Source organism: Ambystoma mexicanum, chromosome 7q (assembly GCF_040938575.1).
Source record: "Ambystoma mexicanum isolate Mex_15411 chromosome 7q, UKY_AmexF1_1, whole genome shotgun sequence".
Taxonomy (NCBI): domain Eukaryota; kingdom Metazoa; phylum Chordata; class Amphibia; order Caudata; family Ambystomatidae; genus Ambystoma; species Ambystoma mexicanum.
This window is the reverse complement of record NC_090941.1, coordinates 1102570767-1102589828: the sequence shown is the minus strand read 5'-3', so window position 1 is coordinate 1102589828 and position 19062 is coordinate 1102570767. Positions and strand designations below refer to the sequence as shown.

At 45.7% G+C, this 19062-nt stretch overlaps 1 protein-coding gene across 1 annotated transcript in view; it reads left to right on the top strand.

Moving 5' to 3' along the window:
- ILK (integrin linked kinase) overlaps window positions 1-19062 on the top strand; it is a 443090-nt gene that overhangs the window by 394138 nt on the left and 29890 nt on the right. Inside the window, exons 8-11 of the mRNA XM_069640469.1 lie at window positions 10507-10616; window positions 15301-15428; window positions 15565-15686; window positions 18094-18193. Of these exons, the coding sequence (XP_069496570.1) occupies window positions 10507-10616; window positions 15301-15428; window positions 15565-15686; window positions 18094-18193 (460 nt within the window). The remainder of the gene's footprint in view (window positions 1-10506; window positions 10617-15300; window positions 15429-15564; window positions 15687-18093; window positions 18194-19062) is intronic.

Genomic DNA, 19062 nt, shown 5'->3' with positions numbered 1-19062 from the left:
CCAAGTCGTTGGGGACCAGATCTATGGCGCAGTCCTCTGGACGGTGGTGTGGCAGGTCGAGAAAAGTTTTATTCGGGTGGAAGGTTACACATCGCCGCAATTGGTCTTTATGAGCGTTACTTTCTCTCTCTTCAGATCATTCCCTCAGCTTTCGCTTGTTTCGTTCTTAGTCTGCTTCGCGGATCAATCTTATTTGTCTCCCATTCCGGCCAGTTCCCCATCTGAGTAAGTTCCCTACCTCTAGGATTCCCTTGAGTATATTTACCTGGTCCTCATCTCCTGTTATCCTTCCAGACTCTCCCGAAGCTTTCCTACTCAGCCAGGTTCCAGATCCGAACTCTCGTCCCCGTCCCTCAGTCCTTTTCGGACAAAGTGTCTTGTGTGATTCCCGAGGGTTCCTGCGTTAGGAGCTGTGTTGTTACAGTCATCAGAACAAGGTGAAGAAAGACCGGTGGCATACTTATCCAAGACATTTAATTCTGCTGAGATAAATTATTCTGTACTCGAGAAGGAACTGATGGCTATCAAACGCGCCTTCGAGGAATGGAGACATTTGTTTTTGGGTTCCCCCTTTCCTGTCTTGGTGTGTACAGATCACCAAAATCTCAAGGTTCTTCAAAATGCTTACACCACAAATAGTAGGCAAGCACGTTGGGCTTACTTCTTCTTACCCTTTCGGATAGAATTTATTTACTGGCCTGGCAGACATGATTTAAGAGCAGATGCTTTATCCCGCAAGGACCCTCCAACTCCTTCTTTTTGCCCAGAAAAGATGTTTCCCAATGCTCGGTTCATTGCAGTACTTACTGATTTCCTTCAAGAGGTACGAACAGCCACCACTCTTTCTGTGAAGACCTGGCATCTACTTATCTCTCCAAGGAAACAGAATACTACTTTCATGGTACTCAAGTTTTGATTCCCGTTCCTTCTTTACAACTGGAGGTGTTAAAAATCTGTCATGACTCACGAGCTGCTGGACATAGGGGTGTACTTCCCACATTGGAACTCATCCAACGACATTTCTGGTGGCCTTCCATGAGATCTGACGTCCGGGACTATGTTGCCGCCTGTAAGATCTGCGCTCTTGCAAAGTCTCCTCGCTCACCACCGTTAGGGTTATTAGCAAGAATGCCCATACCAGACCGTCCTTGGCAGATCATTTCCACTGATTTCGTATCTGATCTACCGCCATCAGCGAATATGACTACAATCATGGTAACGATCGATTATTTCACCAAGTTAGCACACTTTACTCCTTTGCGAAGATTACCCAATGCTCCTTCCATGGCCAAAATTTTTCTCTCTGAGGTGTTTTCTCGTCATGGTCTACCAGACACTATTGTGTCGGACAGAGGTCCCCAGTACACCTCTCTCTTTTGGCAACAGGTTTGTCGCATTCTGGGTATTAAACGTGCCCTCTCTTCTGGATACCTTCCCCAGACGAACGGTCAAACTGATCGATTGAACCAAACCCTTGAGGGATACTTACGGTGCTTTATTTCTGCGGCTCAAGACAATTGGGTGGAACTGCTCCCATTTGCAGAATTTGCGTACAACAATTCTTTGCATTCTGCTCTCCAGTCCACTCCCTTCTTTTGTACCTATGGTTATCACCCTTCCTTTGCTCCGAATGTGTTACCCTCCGATTCTGGCTGTCCCGGTGTGGATTCTCTGATTGCAGATATCCATGAGGGACAGAGACTGGCTAAGCAGTCGTTACAGAAAGCTCAGGATCGAGCGAAGAAGTACGCTGATCTTCGTCGTCGAGACTTTAAGGAACTGACCATCGGGGATTCGGTCTGGTTGGCTTCCAGATTTCTTCCTCGTCATTTGGTCCCGTCTAAGCTATCTCCCAAGTACTTTGGTCCCTTTCTAGTCCTCTCCAAGATTGGGTCTGCCGCTGTCGGACTTGCCTTACCTGCTTCCTGGTCTCGGATTCACCCAGTTATCCACCTGTCTCAGATTAAGCCAGTGGTGCGGGATCGTTTTCATCGCGATGGGGATTCTCTACCGCCTCCGATTCTCACTGACAGTGGTCCTGAATTTGAAGTAGCTGCTATCTGTGACTCACGATTCCATCGTGGTCGATTGCAGTTTCTGATTGACTGGAAGGGGTATTCTCCTGCTGAAAGAACTTGGAAGCCAGCTTCTGGGGTTCACGCACCCCGTCTTGTGCGGCTTTTTTTCCTGCTTCATCCGGGTAAACCAGGGGCGCCCTCCCGGAGGAGGGGGCATACTGTTACACATCGCCGCAAGTGGTCTTTATGGGCACGGACCCGCTTGTGCGGCGCTTTGATTCCTAACATCTCCAAGTTGGAAGCTGGTGATTCTCCCCGACCGACTGGCAGCGGTCTAGTAGTTGCACGCTCCCTTGACGTGCGGACGACCGATCACGTGATCCTTTATCCGGAAACGAAGCGGCCAGTGCTTCGCGCCGCTTCTACCTTTGACGCTCCGCGAGTTCGCTTCTAAATCCTCTCTCTCCATGCTCTTATTTCCCTCTGTGTTTGCGGTTCCGACTTACCCTGTGTTACTTTCTTTCTCTTTGGATCATTCCCTCAGCTTACGCTGGTTTCGTTCTTAGTCTGCTTCGCAGATCAAAATTATTTATCTCCCGTTCCGGCCAGTTCCCCATCTGAGTAAGTTCCCTTCCTCTAGGATTCCCTTGAGTATATTTACCTGGTCCTCATCTCCTGTTATCCTTCCAGACTCTCCCGAAGCTTTCCTACTCAGCCAGGTTCCAGATCCGAACTCTCGTCCCCTTCCCTCAGTCCTTTTCGGACAAGGTGTCTTGTGTGATTCCCGAGGGTTCCTGTCGGAGACGTCCAACCTTCCACCATTAGCCTGATCTGCACAAGCTGGGATTTCGTCCAGGGTTTTCTTCCCATTGAGGGTTTCCCTGGGAGTCCTGCCTGCTCTCCTGGGTCACATTACCCTGGGCTGTGTGGCCAGGGCTGTCACTGGGAAATCTTCACAGCTGCGTTGATTCTCCCAGTTGGGGTCATCGATTGCCAAGGTGAGCCGTTTGTGAGTTCTTACCTAAATTAGTACTACAACAGCTTACATTACATATAAATTTACAGTTGATTATCATGGAATGCAGCAGATCCCCTTGGGGAGATCTTTACAGGTTGACCACCCTTGTGCAGTATCCTTAGGTATGACAGAAAAACAGTTCCATTGGCAGTACAAGGAAAGGAAAGCCAGAGAGTTCTTGCTCCAATCGATAGTCAGGTTGTGCTTTCTAAGCTAGGTCACCCCTAGGATAACCGGAAAATGGGCTGCTCGGATGATGTCGAAGGTTAGGCTCTCAGTAGGTTGTCCCACTGTGATTTGCAGCAATTTGGTTGTGTGGGTAATGGGGCCGGATGTGAGGGGTGTGCCATCTACGCCTTCTACCTTTTGGTCTTCATTGCGCCTAAGGCGACGCAGGTTCATCTGATCCGCACAAAAGGTATCAATACAATTGCCAGCCGCCCCACAGTCTATCAAAGCGAGGGCCTCAATCTTCTTTTCCTGGGTATGTAGTTGAAGTTTGACTACCATCAGATGGGAGTCCTCAGTCATTTGGAGGTACCACAGATAGTGTGACAAAGGGACTGTTGGAAAAACCTTGGTAGCCCGTCCCTACTAGGTCAGAGGTCGTTAGTTTCCCGATCTCCGGGGAGGACCCTCTCGGCAGTTCCGGAGCAGATGTTTTTCTGAGCCACAATACATACAAAGCCCAGCATCTCTTCTACGACTCCGCTCTTCCTGAGTCAACGGTCCCCTGGCAGCTCCTATCTGCATCGGTTCTTCTTTAGACGTTCTGCTCATGGTGGGAGGAGGTACATAGTGATGGGCCAGTCACGGACAGGCCTCGGTTCTTCCGTTTCTCCGATCTTCGTTCCCCTAGCAGATAGTCAATCTGTAACACCGTCAACAGGAGATCAGATAACGTGGCTGGTCTTGGGATTCGGGCCAGTTCATCCTTTATCTCTTCTTTAAGACCTCTCCGGAAGATCACATACTGAGCCTGGTCCGCCAGCCTCTTAAAAGTAAAGATGTAAGTAGGTAAGTCCATAGCTCCTTGATGGATGTTTAATAGTTCTTCACACGCCCCATAAGATATCTACGGACGTTCAAATGTTTGCTTAAATAGGTTCAAGAACCCGTCATAGTCATGAAGTACAGGATCTTTGGATGTAACCAAAGGAGTGGCCCAGGCTAGTGCGTTACCTGTCATATTTGAGATCATATAGCCCACCCGGGCCTGTTCATCAGAAGCATAGGCGTGTGGTAGAAAGGCAAAACGGATCGTACATGCCTCAATAAACTTAGTTTTTTCGGAGAACCATTGTATTTGCCCGATGAGAGGGCCATTGGGGGCAAATCCATAGGAGTTGGTTCTCTAGCGTTAACCATCTGGCGGAGTACAGTGTATTCGGACTTTATGTTTTGGACCTCCAGAGTCAGGCCCTGTACAGCAGCAACTAACTCTTGAATCTGTTCAGCGGTAGCCATAGCAGTATTTTGGCGTTGCAATCTGTCAGATGGTCTCTCCACACCCTTCAAGTCTAGTTCTATCCCCTCCTCCTCACCTGAGCCTTGAGGTGTCTCTTGATTCTTCTTTCCATTCTTCCTTCCGATGGATCCTTTTTTTTTTTTTGTAGAGATAAGGCCTGCTCCAAGAAGTAGCCACCGTGGTAGCATATATTCTACAGCAAACCACTGGCTGCTCTCTCGGGACCTGCCCACAGAAGGGGAAAAAAGGCAAAGGCTAAAAAAAAAACTAGAGATTCTAGATGGGTATGGATCCTGTTCAGTAGTGGATAGCCGGAGACCAAAGATAGTGCTATTAGCTGCTCTGGTGAAGGACTCCAGAGCACTTCAGTCGGCCTGTATTAAATTAGGCAGCAAGGCTCGGCAGGAAAGTAATGGGCAGGACACTGCAGGAAGGAAGGATGGAAGAGGAAACTAGGAGGGAACCTAGCGGAGGAAAAGGGCAGGATGAAGGGTCCGGGAAGGAACGGGAAAAAGGGGGAAAAGACAGGAGAACTGTAATGGGAAAGGGACGAGGGGGAGACAGGGAATAACAGAAGCGGCACAGAGGATCCGGGCACGGAGCGGCCAGGAAGAGCCCAAAAAGCCGGGAGGAAAGGCAGCGTGTCACCAGGACGCGTAGAATCGGCGGTTGAAACGCGACGACCGCCGGCAAAAACAGGAAGTTCAATCCTCCGGAGGCCATGCGTCGCAACCGTTAGACTGCAGACGAGCGCTGGGCCCCCGAACGTCGCGAAATGCTCAATGGCTTCCCAGCCGCCAGCTATTCCACAAACGCCTGGGAGCCCAGCGCATGACACTATAATGCTGAGCATTTTGGTCTGCAAGTCTAACATGGCGGTCGCTGTGCTATGGGCAGGATGAAATCCTGATTGTTGGTAGTGTAGGGACTCTGATGCTTCTACATGGGCTTGGAGTTGCATGATGGCAAACATGTCCATGATCTTAAGAATGAAGTTGCAGTTTGTAATGGGTCTAAGGTTATTTGGGTCTCTCTAGTCCAGGTTGAGTTTCTTTACTAGTGGTGTTACTGTGACCCTTTTTATAGCTTCTGGCACTATTTGGTCACTAAAAGAGGTGTTGATTATTTTCATCAGTACCGGGGAAAGATGTCCGAGTTGTCCAGTATTGTTTTGAGACGAAGTATGTTTTCTGCACAGGTTGTGGGTTTCATAGTGGCAAGCACTTATCATATCACTGGTGGTGATTTGTGCAAACTTGAAGGGGGTCTGTGTGTTGGATTATTTCCTCGGAGGGCAAGGATACTGGCATCTTTTTGGTGGTTTGGGATTTTGCTATTTGGTCCCTAGCCTTGGCAATTTTGTTAAAGAAGGCGGTCTGAGTTGTGTCGCACTCTTCTTGAGTGGGGTAGGAAGAGAGGGGTGATTTCCTTAGGTTTCTCTACCGATTTCAGGATGTTGAACAATTTGCTGGTGGAACTAGCTGCTGTGGTAATATTTTCATTATAGACATTATTTTTTGCGTCTATCATGTTTTTGTAGCTTTACTCACTATCCTTCCATAGTGCCTTTTTTTTCCGGGGTGGTTTTTTTGCCATTCGTTTTTTCTTTGCCTTTTTTGTTCTAATAGTTCTCCTGAGAACCATTGTTGTCTTTTAGGGTTGGATTTAACTATTTTAGATTGTGGTTTTGCTTTCTGGTCTGCCAATTTCCAAAGGTGGCATAAAAGTTTTGTCAATAGGGACTCGCATGAGTCTTCCTTGCTTTGGTTGGTTTTAATATTTTCTAGACATTGCTTAAGGAGGGAGGAATGGCTGTAGGTGGTACAAAGATACACAAAGGCCCAACAAAGCACTGACACACTTAAGTTACACAGAAATAATGGTTTATTTTATATATAGACTAAGGTAAGTATAGTACACACAATAAATAATTTTAGAAAAACCAATGCATTAGTCACTGTAAGCAAATCACGTTTGTAATACTTTTAGAATAGCAGTATGCAGTTCAATGGTAAGTAAAACTTTTAAAATAACTTTTCAGAATATCTGTTTTGGGTAAAATAAATGAAACAAAACCAACGCTTGGTAAGTAAATACTTTGCAATATTTTGACAAAGGCCAAACACTTTAGAAGTCCATCCCCATTTAGTTATGAGTGTCTCAGAGTCCGATTGGAGGGCAAACCAGGTAAGGCAAAGCTGTCAAAAGTTCCAGAGGACTGATTGGTCTCACCTGTTTAAAGGGGAGAGTCGTCCTCTTAGAAGTGTTGCTGATGCTTGGAAGAAGGGGTAGGACAGCAGCAGTTACTCAGGGGGCTTCTCTGGGCATCTGGAGGAGGCTGCGGACATCTCAACCTCTTCTTCCTCGTCGGTTCTTCGGTTACAGGGATCAGCTGTCTTCATCCTCAGGATCCATGTCTTTTATGCAGGAACCCAGCCAATCTACACCAATGCACCTTTCAAACTCTGGGTGGTGGCTGTCTTTTCAGTATAGCCAGCCCCCCCAGTTGGAACTGGTTCCATGCAGAAGACAAAGAACAGCAGAGTTTCGGGGTCCTACCCAGTTTCCTATCCTCAGACACACTGGAGCCTTGTGTGAGAAACCTGAAGGTATTCTACCACCCACTCCCTCTGGATCTTTCATTCAGGTGGCCAGGGGAGGGCCATCGCTTTTGGATACCAACCCTCAGGTGGGCTAGCGAGGGAGGATCACCTGAGTGGAGGGTCACAGGGAATTGGGAGGAGGATACCCAAGGACGAGACATGGTATTCCCCAGCCCCCAAAATACCCTAACCTCTTCTCCCTCAGCCTTTGTGGTGGTATCTCCAATCTCACCCCATCTCCCCTTCCCCATTTCCAAAAAATACTTGGACGAGGAGGAGGCAGCTAAGATCAGTACCCATGGGATTAACGGGGAGGGTGGGGGAGAAGGAGACCATACCATACCTGTCTCACACTTGGCAGGCTTCACAACAAATTCCTGCCGAATACCAAAGTAAAAGCAGGACCTCCCTCACCCAGCGCGGCAGAAGGACGACCAAGAAGGGGACTAGCAAACGATATATGGCTAAGAAAGAATGCAGTCACCATTGTGGGTCAGTGGTGACCGTTTTGGGCACTGCTGTAGCTGTGAGAACAGCCTGGAATTAATAATTGCAGAAACTTAGGTATGATAAAACAACTTCCACCAGCCATTCAGGTTAGCCTGTTACTTTCACCAAAAAAATTAAAGGAGCAGTGAGAAAGGGGATACAGTCTAACCCCCACCACTCCACATAAGGTGGGGTGGGGTGTGCTGATTCATAATATAAAAAGATAGGAAAGGTACAAATATCCCCCCTATAATACAAAATAAAAAGGGAAGCCCAACGGCTCCCAGGAACACTGCACAGAGGACTGTGTGAAGCAAAAGTCAAAACAGGTGCCCTAAAACTTGGAGGAAAGTATAACTCCAAGAACAATGTATAAACAGAAATACAAAGCATCCCTAAAGATAGGGTAAACGAATGAGTGTGGAAAAAGGTTTGCAATCGTTCGGGGGAACAGACCAAAAATCCATACGTCCAGCAAAAAGTGCTGAGGGGCACAAATGTAGAGGAGAGTGTGCATAAATGCAAAAGTGCTGAGAAAAATAACACAAATGGTACAAATAACACGGCTGCCACCAGCTTGATGTGGGCACATGGGCAAAGTAATTACAAAGCCATTGGGTAAAGGGTTAGACGGATACCAAGTATCCCAACTGCATTTCACTGTAAAGGGGTGTGCACAATTGTAAAAATACAAGAATTCCAAAAGAGAGACCTAGTATCTCAGCACTGACAGTCTTGGGGACTAGCCAGTTTCCCCACAAGAATGAGAAAATCAGGCAAGGGAAGTAAAGCAGAAGGCGTTACTGACCTCCAAAAATCAGAACAGGGTTAAATAATGAGCAAAAAGACTGGGCCCCATACAAATCTATGGGGGTAAAGGTGCAAAAAGAAAATCTATTATAACAGGAAGTACCAAGGTGTGCCCTCTGCGGCATCCCTAAGGTATTCCACCAACCTTGAAGTCCATGCTAACTGTGCACGGAAACGTGGATAGTGTCTTTTGGACACTCGTAACCCGAGAGTTCTATGTATATGCAATTGGGCACACCTGCTATCTCAAAGATGTTAAAGGTGTGTCTCAATGTAATGTAGGGTGCTAAGGAGAAAATACAACTCTGGCACAAAAAGTTGCTTTAATCATAAAAAGAAATTGGTGTCCTTTCCTGGTGGACACTCCCATCCCCTGCACACCTTTTTTACTGTTCCTAGGTGCAGTCGGAGTTAAATGGGTTTAAATTCCAAAATCAGAAAGTATCTTAAATAAAATTCTAGGAGATGAACGTTTAATTCTCCAATTTTAGTACAATACATTTTCCAAATAAAGTATAAACAAAAACAAAATTGCTCTACGCATTGAGGAAGTTCCCTTCAGGAGCGAAATTATATTCTGGGTATGTCTCCAGTTTCAAATATGTTTTAAAGAATTAGTTGGACAATACAATCCCATGTTTCCCTCCCTGTTGCCATGTGGGCGCTTTGAAACACAATTTACTTGTTGTATAAGTGCCTAACAAATGCACAATAATTAATCAGTTTTACTGTTTAACTCTTTCAAAGGTATCAAAAACCTTTTATAAATTTATCACATGGTGTCAGAAAATGTCAATCACCTGGCTAGCTCATGCCGTGCTCGTTTTCAATTTCCAAAAGGATGCCTTTCTTCATTCACTTCCAATATGTAACTTCCCTGGATCCTCTGGTAGACATTGTGGGAGAACCACTAATGAGTATTCCGGATTGATTCCTAAGTATCTATTTTAATAATAGTCTTATGCTTACCTATTCGTATATATTTGAACTTCACATAAAGTATTGCTTCAAATTCACTATTCAATATCCTAGTGAAGTCTGCTTAAGTGGATCTGTTGTTTTCAATTCTCCCCTTATATAATTTTGCTCCTGAAGAAGGGACCCTCCCGAAACGCGTAGAGCTATTTAGTTTCTGTTTATACTTTATTCAGAAAATGTATTGTATTAAAATTGAAGAATTGAATATTCTTCTCCTGGAACTTTTAACTCTGCCTGCACCTAGGAACAGTAAAACGGTGTGCAGGGGACGGGAGTGTCCGCCACTTACATTTGTTTTCACGCTTGGCCGGAGAGTCAACGGCTTCCTCGTGACCCGCCATCAGGACACCCTAGGCATTAGGCATAAATGATGTCAGTGAAGCAGTTAGGAAAAAGCAATAAAAGGATCTCTTGCTAAAGCTCCTGGCAGCCACACGGGTGAAGGTGAAAGCTTGAACTATGCAATCTTTGATGCCCTAATGCCAAGAGGGCCCCTGTGAGGGAATCCTATACCTGCTAGCAGGTGAACAGATTTGCTACCTATTGGCTCGCCCCTCTTTTGATCCAGTGTCAATCGGAGATGTTGACGGGTTTCTTGGGAGACTTTAGTTGTTGCCATTACTCTGCTTCCATACAGAAAATTTAAATCAGTGCCACCTTGTCCGGCTCCTGCTTCTGATGTTACCACACTCCATACAAACATACTTGTGCTGTTCCACTTCCGTGTTGAAGGTTTGTTTGCACATGTTGGGTATACCTGTGCTTTTTACACCCACACTGCTGTACACTTGACATCGTTCACTTGCATGTCTCCGCCATGAACTCTGCCACCTGCACATGTGCGCCCTTTTATTCTGTTCCACCGCAACACCGGTCAATGTATGCTAGGTTCCCATCCCACAGGCCCTCTACTTACTGCGTTTGATTGGCATGAGAGCAGTGACCAGGACGGTTGTGCAGGGTCCATGTTGTTTTAGATGAGCAGCAACCCTTGAAACACTTGTGTATAGGCGCGTTACAAATGCCATATCATATCATATATCTTATTTACTGGCTGTTTGTCCTTGATCTTACTAATGTGTGTTTTCCTTTCTTGTTTGCTCCCCATCCCTGTGTCTACAGTTGTGGAAGGGCAGGTGGCAAGGGAACGACATTGTGATTAAAGTGCTGAAAATTCGAGACTGGAGCACGCGGAAAAGCCGAGATTTCAACGAGGAGTACCCCAAACTGAGGTATTTCATGAACTGTGTGGCTGCACTCCGATCAGGCCAGGACTGCTTGATTTCCCAGAAAGTGCGCTTTTCTCTTTACAAAACGTGGGCTGACCTTGTCTTCAGGATTAACAGGGGGCCGCTTCATGAATCGCAGTCAATGCGAAAAAGAAAAGTTGTTCCTCTGTGTGTTTATCGTTTTATTGGGTAAAAGCACGACGAAAAGAGAGGCTTCTGTCTAGTACATATCAAAATAAAATAACTTGATGGGTCTGACTATTTGCCCTTTTTTTCTTTTGCCGAATGCCATTTTGCTCGAATCATTTTTGCCGACTTGTCCACTTATTTCCCCACAAACAGTGGGGCAGATCCCCCGCACCCCCTCTATGTCGCCCCCCCCCCCCTCTACTATGTCTCTTACCCATGCTTACCATCTGGAAGATTGCAGTTAAAAACAAAAATGTGTTGGGAAAGTCGGTGAAAAGGCATTCGAATGAAAAAGCCATTCGTCCAAAGTGGGGTATACCAAATTGATCACATCCAAATTCAATAGATCATTGGTTGATGGAGGAATGGGAACCTTGGCAAATGTCTTTTTACGCAACGCGTGCTTTCATCCTTGATGCTCCACCCGGTCTTCAGTTGTTGACGACCATAGAACATCTGGACCTTTTCACATATGCAACCAAATAATATCATGGGCAAAGATCCAGTTAAACATGGTTGCAGTCAAGCCATTCCCGTCAATCAAAAACCGCCTATCAATTGCCAGAGACACAGTAGTCACCAAGCTTGACTACTGCAATGCACTCTTCCTTGGCACATCGGCCAAAAACCTCAGTAAGCTCCAGGTAACACAAAACAATGCCCTTAGAGCAGCATTGAATATTCCCAAAAGGGAACATATCTCCCAGGCCAGGAAAGACGCGCACTGGCTACCTATCAGAGAATGCATCCTCTTTAAAACAATGGACGTCACACACAAGTGGCTGTCACTTAACGCCCCACCTTACCTTTCGGAAAGGATCACCCGCAACCCCTCATCCAGACGACCAGATCACATATCTCTAACCAGATCTATGTCCCCTCCTTCAAAAGGGCAAAAGCAGGAGACTCCAGTTTCCAACACCTAGCCCCCCAAGAAATGGAATGCCCTCCCACTGCACTCAGAAATGAAGAATCCTATAATGTCTTCCACAAATTGCTAAAAACCAAGCTGTTCAACTAACCATGTCATCCCTGTGCAACTGCCAATGATCTCATTGGCACATAATGCTGTTCCTCTGTAAAAAGCAACACCCACATCTTCCTTTGTATATAATGTATTTTTTGTCCATTTGCTGTATTGTTTTGACTCCTATGTATGTACTAAGCAAATACTCTGTAACAGTGCCACGATGCCTCAGGGCCGCTGTACAAATTTAAATAAATAAAAAATAAATAAAGGACCACGCGTGCAATGCAAGCACTACCACTTCCTAGTGTTAGGAGCACTGCTGTTCCCATGTTGCTTTCCCAATACTTTTAGTGCATCTGCCACTTCTGTGTTTAGCAGCCTCCTTCAAGAGAGGTAGAGAAGAGCATTAAAGACATGCAATAGAAATGGGTCAAGAATAGTTAAGTTTCAAATAAACCAGGGTAAAGTTGGAGACTGTTGCCATTTTATGATTTCAATTCAAGCATTTATAATGTACCTGGGAGCGCTGTTGTGTAATGCAACCTGCCCATCTGCGAGGAAGCTTTAGTGTTATACACCGAGTAATGTTTCTAATGGCAGTGATGGAAAACAGTGGGATAATTGAAAAAAATAGAAAGGAAAATGAATTCTGAAACATTGTGCAGAGACTTAAGCCTTGATGGGTGTGATGTGGTAAAGGGATACACAGGCCTATAAGGGTTGATGAGTTCACTTGTGTGAATGCACCGTTTATGTTGAGAATTGATTGTGTGTCGGCATGTGGCAGATGTGTGTTGAACCTGTGCAGAGGATGCATGTGGATAATCTGGGAGGGTTGGGGGTTGGCGGGGGGTAATGGAAATGCCTGTAGAATGGATATATGTGGGAGCATTCAAATGACACGGTCTAGAAAGGATGTGTGGGGGTGGGGATGTACAGAAGTGGGCATGTGGGGGGGGGGTGTTGGGTAAGATGTTGTAAAGTCCAACTGGTGTGGGACTGCATAAGACTTATCTCTTGGTATTAGGGACCCAACTCTTAATATGCGCATATACTACACAAGTCAGTAGTGTGGCTGAGCTGCCAGGCTTACCTTAGGAAGGGTAATGCGAGCTGTGTAGCAGTACAATGAAATCAGTAAATACAGGTATCCAAGTAAGCACTTACACACACACAGTTAGATTACATTATTTATGTAAACACAAGGCAAATTAAGCATTCTTTAAAAAAAGGTAGCAACTAATAGTAACATTCAATGGAAGATGGAATTCATTTTTAACAAGAACCAATAATGCAGGTGAGTAATTTCTTTCTATGCTAAACATGTTCCCACACACGGAGTGACATCAATCAAGGTCAGTATTAGCACTTATTTGTGTTCACCATTATAAAATTGTGTTGAGGAGGGAAAATGGTTGGAGTGAAAGTAGAACACACTTCAGCAACTGGTTCAATAGTTTCTCCCAGAGGGATGTAGGCAGTCTTTTATCGCAGCAATAACCGTGTCAACAATAAAAACCTGTTAGGGAGCAAGCACTGCCAACGCCAATAGGTTTCAGAAGAAGCGCCTTTAGGAAACGAGGACATACAAGTCAATGGAGCAGATCCAGGTCTGATGCAACTTTTCTTAGAAAAATGTTAATCAAACAGTCAGGAATGCTTTGAAAAATCACAGGAGCTCAAGAGGAGCCTACCTGTTGGAGTACGTTGGAGTACAAGCTGGAAGGCCTGCACAGGTGAGTTGAGGTCATCTCTAGATGGGTGAAAATAGTACTTCCCAAGCCAGGAAGCACCAGGAAAAAAATGTAAGAGTTTCCAGCTGGATGCCTTCCTGATACAGTGCAGAAGACCCCTGTTCCTAGTCCTTGGTCCTGGTGACGAAAGGGAGGATGTCTGGTGGGCTTCTGCGGCAGCTCTCGGGACAGCACCTCGGCAGCAATGGATTCCACGTTATTCAGCGGCTCTTTGTGGTTTTGGCACCCTTTTCTCAGTGCAAAGAAAGCACGAATAACTCCAGTTGGATTTTCTTCTGTCCTGGACTCTGGTTAGGGGACTCTAGACGACGATTACCTGCTTCTGTAGGACCACAAGGATGCCCACAGTTTTGGCTGGATACGTTCTTTGGAAGATGATGCACCCTATGATGGTCGGGGGGGGTCCCTGGGCATTGTGATTCTGCAGCCTAGGAAAGTCGCAGCAAATCGGGGGATGAGCCAAAATTAAGCATGTCTTAAGGCTAGTTGGTCCCAACAGCCCAAGGGAGGAAGTCGTCCTGCACGGATCGTCCCTGTCAGAACGAAAATGGGGTCAGCACAGCTGTGGTCCTGGAAGGTGCTGCTGGTGCCTCTGCTCGTCCTCTTCATCGGATGTCTTGTTCCAGTGGTCGACTTTGCCTGTAGTCCCAAAAGCCTCACCTTTTATGCAAAATCCCATTCATTCAAAGGGGCTGTCAATCACCTAGGGGGTGGCTGTGCTCCAGGACCACCGACCAACCAGTCAGAACTAGTTTCAGTCAGGCCCACCTAGAGACAAAGGACAGCGAAGTTTCGGGAACCCTCCCTCATTTCCTGCATTTCCAGACACACTAGAGCTAGGGCGGGCTTCAGGGCTGAAGCCCGCCGAAGGCACAACACAAAAAGGACTCACACCTGATCTAAACAGAGTAAAAGCCAAGAAGGAACTAACAAACAAGAAATTGGGGGAAAAGTTGACAGGGCCTTTTTGGTAAAACGGTCCCCCTTTGGTACTGCAGCTGCGAAATCGGCCTGCTAGTAACCTGCACAAAAGGTCATAAAAAGTAACCACTTCCACCAGCCATTCAAGTCAGTTAGGGTAACAAAAAGTTACATGAAATGTGGGATAAGGAGTTAATATGTAACCCACCCAGCACTCCACATTGGATGGTGTGTGCTGGACCCACAAAGGAAAATGTAAGTAAGATAAAAGCTATCTCACTTTTATTTGGGAACAGTAGTTCACCCAAGAAAATGTATTCAAGCATTAACAGAAGTCCAGGGGACTTCTCAGTGGCACTGCACGGAGGGTGCTGAATGCCACGATGCAAAAAGCAGATGCCTAGGGAGGTTACCACTCTCCATTAAACAGTTAAAAGCCTAGTCAGAGCAAAACACATGAGTGAATGGGAAAAAGTACAACTCACTCAGGAGGTTAAAAATCAAAAACATCCCAGATTCTAGCAAAAGAGCCGAGGGTCTCGATGGTTAAAGGGAATTAGCACAGAAACTGAAAATTCTCCCTAACAGGGGGGCATAGGAATGGGAGTATGCAGAATGGGTGTAGGTAGAGGTATGCAAAAGAGGGACTGTGAAAAGGCTATATCTGGGACATAGAAATGTGTGTCTGTGAAGGCATGCATGTGTGATTCTGTGTAAAAGAATATGGTTGGTATACAAGAATGTAAGTGAATCAAGGGGCCGCGTTAGTAACGTGAGAGGAGGTTGCAGATGCTGACGTTCTTCATCTGGTGCAGATCTCAGACACTGTCTTAATGTGCTTTTGTGTTTGCAGGATCTTCTCTCACCCCAATGTTCTTCCCGTGTTGGGAGCCTGTCAGTCTCCACCCGCTCCCCACCCCATCATCATAACCCACTGGATGCCCTATGGGTCCCTTTACAATGTACTCCATGAAGGAACAAGTGAGTGCCTTTGAGGCTGTGCCGTTGCGGCTGATGTGATGGAGAGTGGGCTCAATAACCGGCAGGCTTTTTTTATACTTGGCCGGGCTCTGCGAGTTCCATGAAACTGACGTATGTCTCTTTTCTGGCCTCCTAGATTTTGTTGTGGATCAGATGCAGGCTGTGAAGTTTGCATTGGATATCGCCCGTGGAATGGCATTCCTGCACACGCTGGAACCCCCGATTCCCCGACATTACCTGAACAGCCGAAGTGTTATGGTAAATCCTAATAAGGCATTTTAGACATTGCCATGGAGCTTCAAAAAAGAGCAACTGTGATGAATGATTGAAAGAAATTGTACTGAGGCGTGCAGACTGGTAAAAGCAGTGGTAACATTATGAAAGATGTGAAGGTATGGCGTCTTGATGGTCTTTGGAAAATGGTATGAGGTGGGCGTTGTTGGAGCCCATACGATAGTGTAAGGGTGAGATCTTCCTGGACATTTCAGAAGAATAATAAAAGGTGTAGAGCCTGAACGTGAAAGGAGGACAGACTCGCTAATTGACCATGGCCTTCCGAAAATAATGGAAAGCGGTACATCACTGGTGCCTTGTTAACGATCGATAATTGTAGTCAAGAGGTCTTGTTGGACCATGGAGGATATCTTCAGGTGATCTCAGTAGGAAAATTCAAATGGTGATTTGTGGAGTTTTTTGGCCAGATCTCTCCTTTTTTTTTTAGTGCTGTATAGGGCCCAAATTTACAGCCTATGATAGGTTTGTGTTCCCAAACAATCTGAAATATACATGAAAACTTTAAAGTAAGAGTGTTGGAGAAATTCCTTCTAAAAAAGTCAATGTACCGTACTCTAAAAATGTTGTTGATTGTGGGAAAGACTTTGACTTTGGAGTGTGTTCAGATTGCCATTGTAGCTTTACCTTCTCTACATGGAATATGCAAGCAAAGCCGTGCTCCTTGATGGCATAGCCCGACCGAGGGCACATGAATAATTACACAAGGCAGTCATAGTTTGTATCAGTTTATTTGCTTATTGACCTGTAAGTGTCTGGAACCCATCCATACCTGAACATTCATTTGTCATACACTTGAAGATGCAGGTGACCCTTGGAATGCACACTTGGTATGATACCTGAAAATCCTGTTCCTTCAAATTAAGATTGAAAGGAGATGGCCCCTTTCTGCAGATCAATCTTGGCCAAGGTTTGAAACCAAGCCTAGCAGTAGCTTTTGGGCAGTTCAGTGATGAGAAGTTTGCCTGATACGATTAGCAAGTTCCAGCCATTAGAATCTTAACTCATACATTGCACCTGAACTAGTGATTAGAAGCTTGGCCGGTGAGGTCCCCAGTGCCAGCAATCAGCATCTCGGCTAATTTGGTGATCTAGTGCCAGCACTTAGTCTTGATTGACTGGTAGCCAGTGCAAGCTGTCCTAATGTGGACTGATGCCATCATCCAGTGCAGGGCCAAGAGTCTTGGAGCTCTTTTGGCTGTTTGCTACCCGAACGTAGGTGGGACAGCGGTTTACATGATATTTTGATCTTGGAATGTGTTGAAGTGTAGCTTTGGCCATTTTCCTCATGCTTTGGCAATATATGCTGTGGGCTTTCACTTTGTACATTGAGGGTTTATGCGCACATCACATCTGCTTCTATTCCTGTACACTGCATTTTCCTTCAATCTTTCACTTTTGTGTACTTCTGGCAGAATTATTGTTTTGAGGGTAAGTGTAGGGTGGTCTTTGCCAATACCCCACCTCATCATGGTGTATTCCCTTCCGATCATCTCTTTGCCTGTCAATATGCTGCTATTGTGTTGGGTTATACAAGCACTTTGTTATCCGATATAAAGAAACCATGTTAAATTATCAAAGGTAATTGGGCTCCTCGTTTCCTTATTGGATATCAGAGGGAATTTTTCTTTTTTTGGGAAATTCGTCCATCACCTTTGAGTTGTTTTGCCTTTGACTGAATTTAAGCTGCCATGAAGGGTGCGCTTTAGTCTTGAAGCAGAGTAGAGGCTGGGTGTGCCCATAAAGGGACAGCATGGGAGCAGAATTGTTTCAAGTTGTTTCTTTTCCACTGTGGTGCCACCTCTTTCCCCTCTGCCTCCTGATCCTCTGCTGGTCCTATTTAGTAACTCTTTGCCGACAGGCCACGCTTCAGATGAGCAGTCCTTTGGATTCTAGTTCATGGGTCTCTGTTTTCAGGGTAGGAGTATGTTTTGACAATGTCTTCCCATCTAAACACTGACCACATAAAGGTGTCTTGGTTCCCTTGCGGATACTGGACGGCATGAAATGACAATATGGCAGAGACTACTGTGTGTTGGAAATGTTCTACTGCATGGACTGTGATCTTCTTGCACTGTGCAAGGGGTTGTAAGCTTGGATTAATGTCAAAAGGATTTTTAGCTCATATCTGGGCAGAGTTTCGAGCATTGAAATTCCTTTCTGTAATTGAATGTTGAGGCAGAGTTTGCAATGATTAAGAAAGTGAGTCGTTTTTGGTAGCCGACGGAGTGAAGCAAGACGCCTTTGTTTGGTACTTGTGGAGAGAGTGATGGAATGAACGAACAAGCATGCTTCTGTATCGGTCGCTGTACCTCAGTGTGGTTAGTCTTTTGTTTAACTGGTCCTCTACTTTTGCCCTCTGTCACACTTGCAGATCGACGAGGACATGACCGCCCGCATCAGCATGGCAGATGTGAAACTGACATTTCAGTGCCCTGGCCGGATGTATGCACCAGCATGGGTGGCTCCTGAGGGTGAGTAAATCAGGTTGGATGTAGGTGAAGGAGTACATGTTACCCTGAGGATGAGTAAACCTATCCGGAGGTGGAAACCACCTCACCCCAGTGTAGGGTTGCATTTGAATAAATAAACTTGGATGTATGCAGTGACAAAGGTGGCCAGAGAGTGAGAATACCGCCATAAGTGTATGCTGCTTAATAGTTTGCACTGGAGGGTGGGAGGGGGTAGAGAGAGAATGTAGGCATTGACATGGGTAGTCGGAGTTAAACTAAATCTGATTGGCCTTTTATGGCAGGGCATACATCCAGTGACGACTTGTATAGTGGGCCAATAAAAAGCCTTTGCATGACTGTCTATTGAGGGTGAGCTAACAGGGCCCACCTATTCCTTGGTACGAGTGGCCGATGCGGACGAGCAAGCCTGGTGAATGTTGTTAGGAAAGATTTTCTAAAATCCAACTAAGGGCTTAGTAAAACCATTCAACTGAGGCAGTACAAGACTCCACTCTTAGTATAAGGCTCTACTACCTGAGTTCATGGTAGCGTAGACAGAGCAGCCAGGCTTATCTTAGGAGGGAGAGAGGCAGGGACGTCATTTAGGGGGCACTAGGGGTTGCAGAGGTCTCCCTTGCTACCCCAAAAAAAAAATTGTCTTTTTTTCTTTCTCCTTTTTTTCTCTTTTTAATGCAAGCTTCTGGGCTGTGGCCAGCACCATGTGGCTCTTTGCTTCTAGAGTGGCTGGCTTTCTTGTTCAGGCCTCTTAAAAAATAAAAAAGAACAGGATTTCAACAAATCTAACACTTTCAGCAGTGACCGTAAATAAGATATTAGGAATACCAAATAATTTGTCTTTCTGGAATTCAATACAATAATTGCTAGACTCA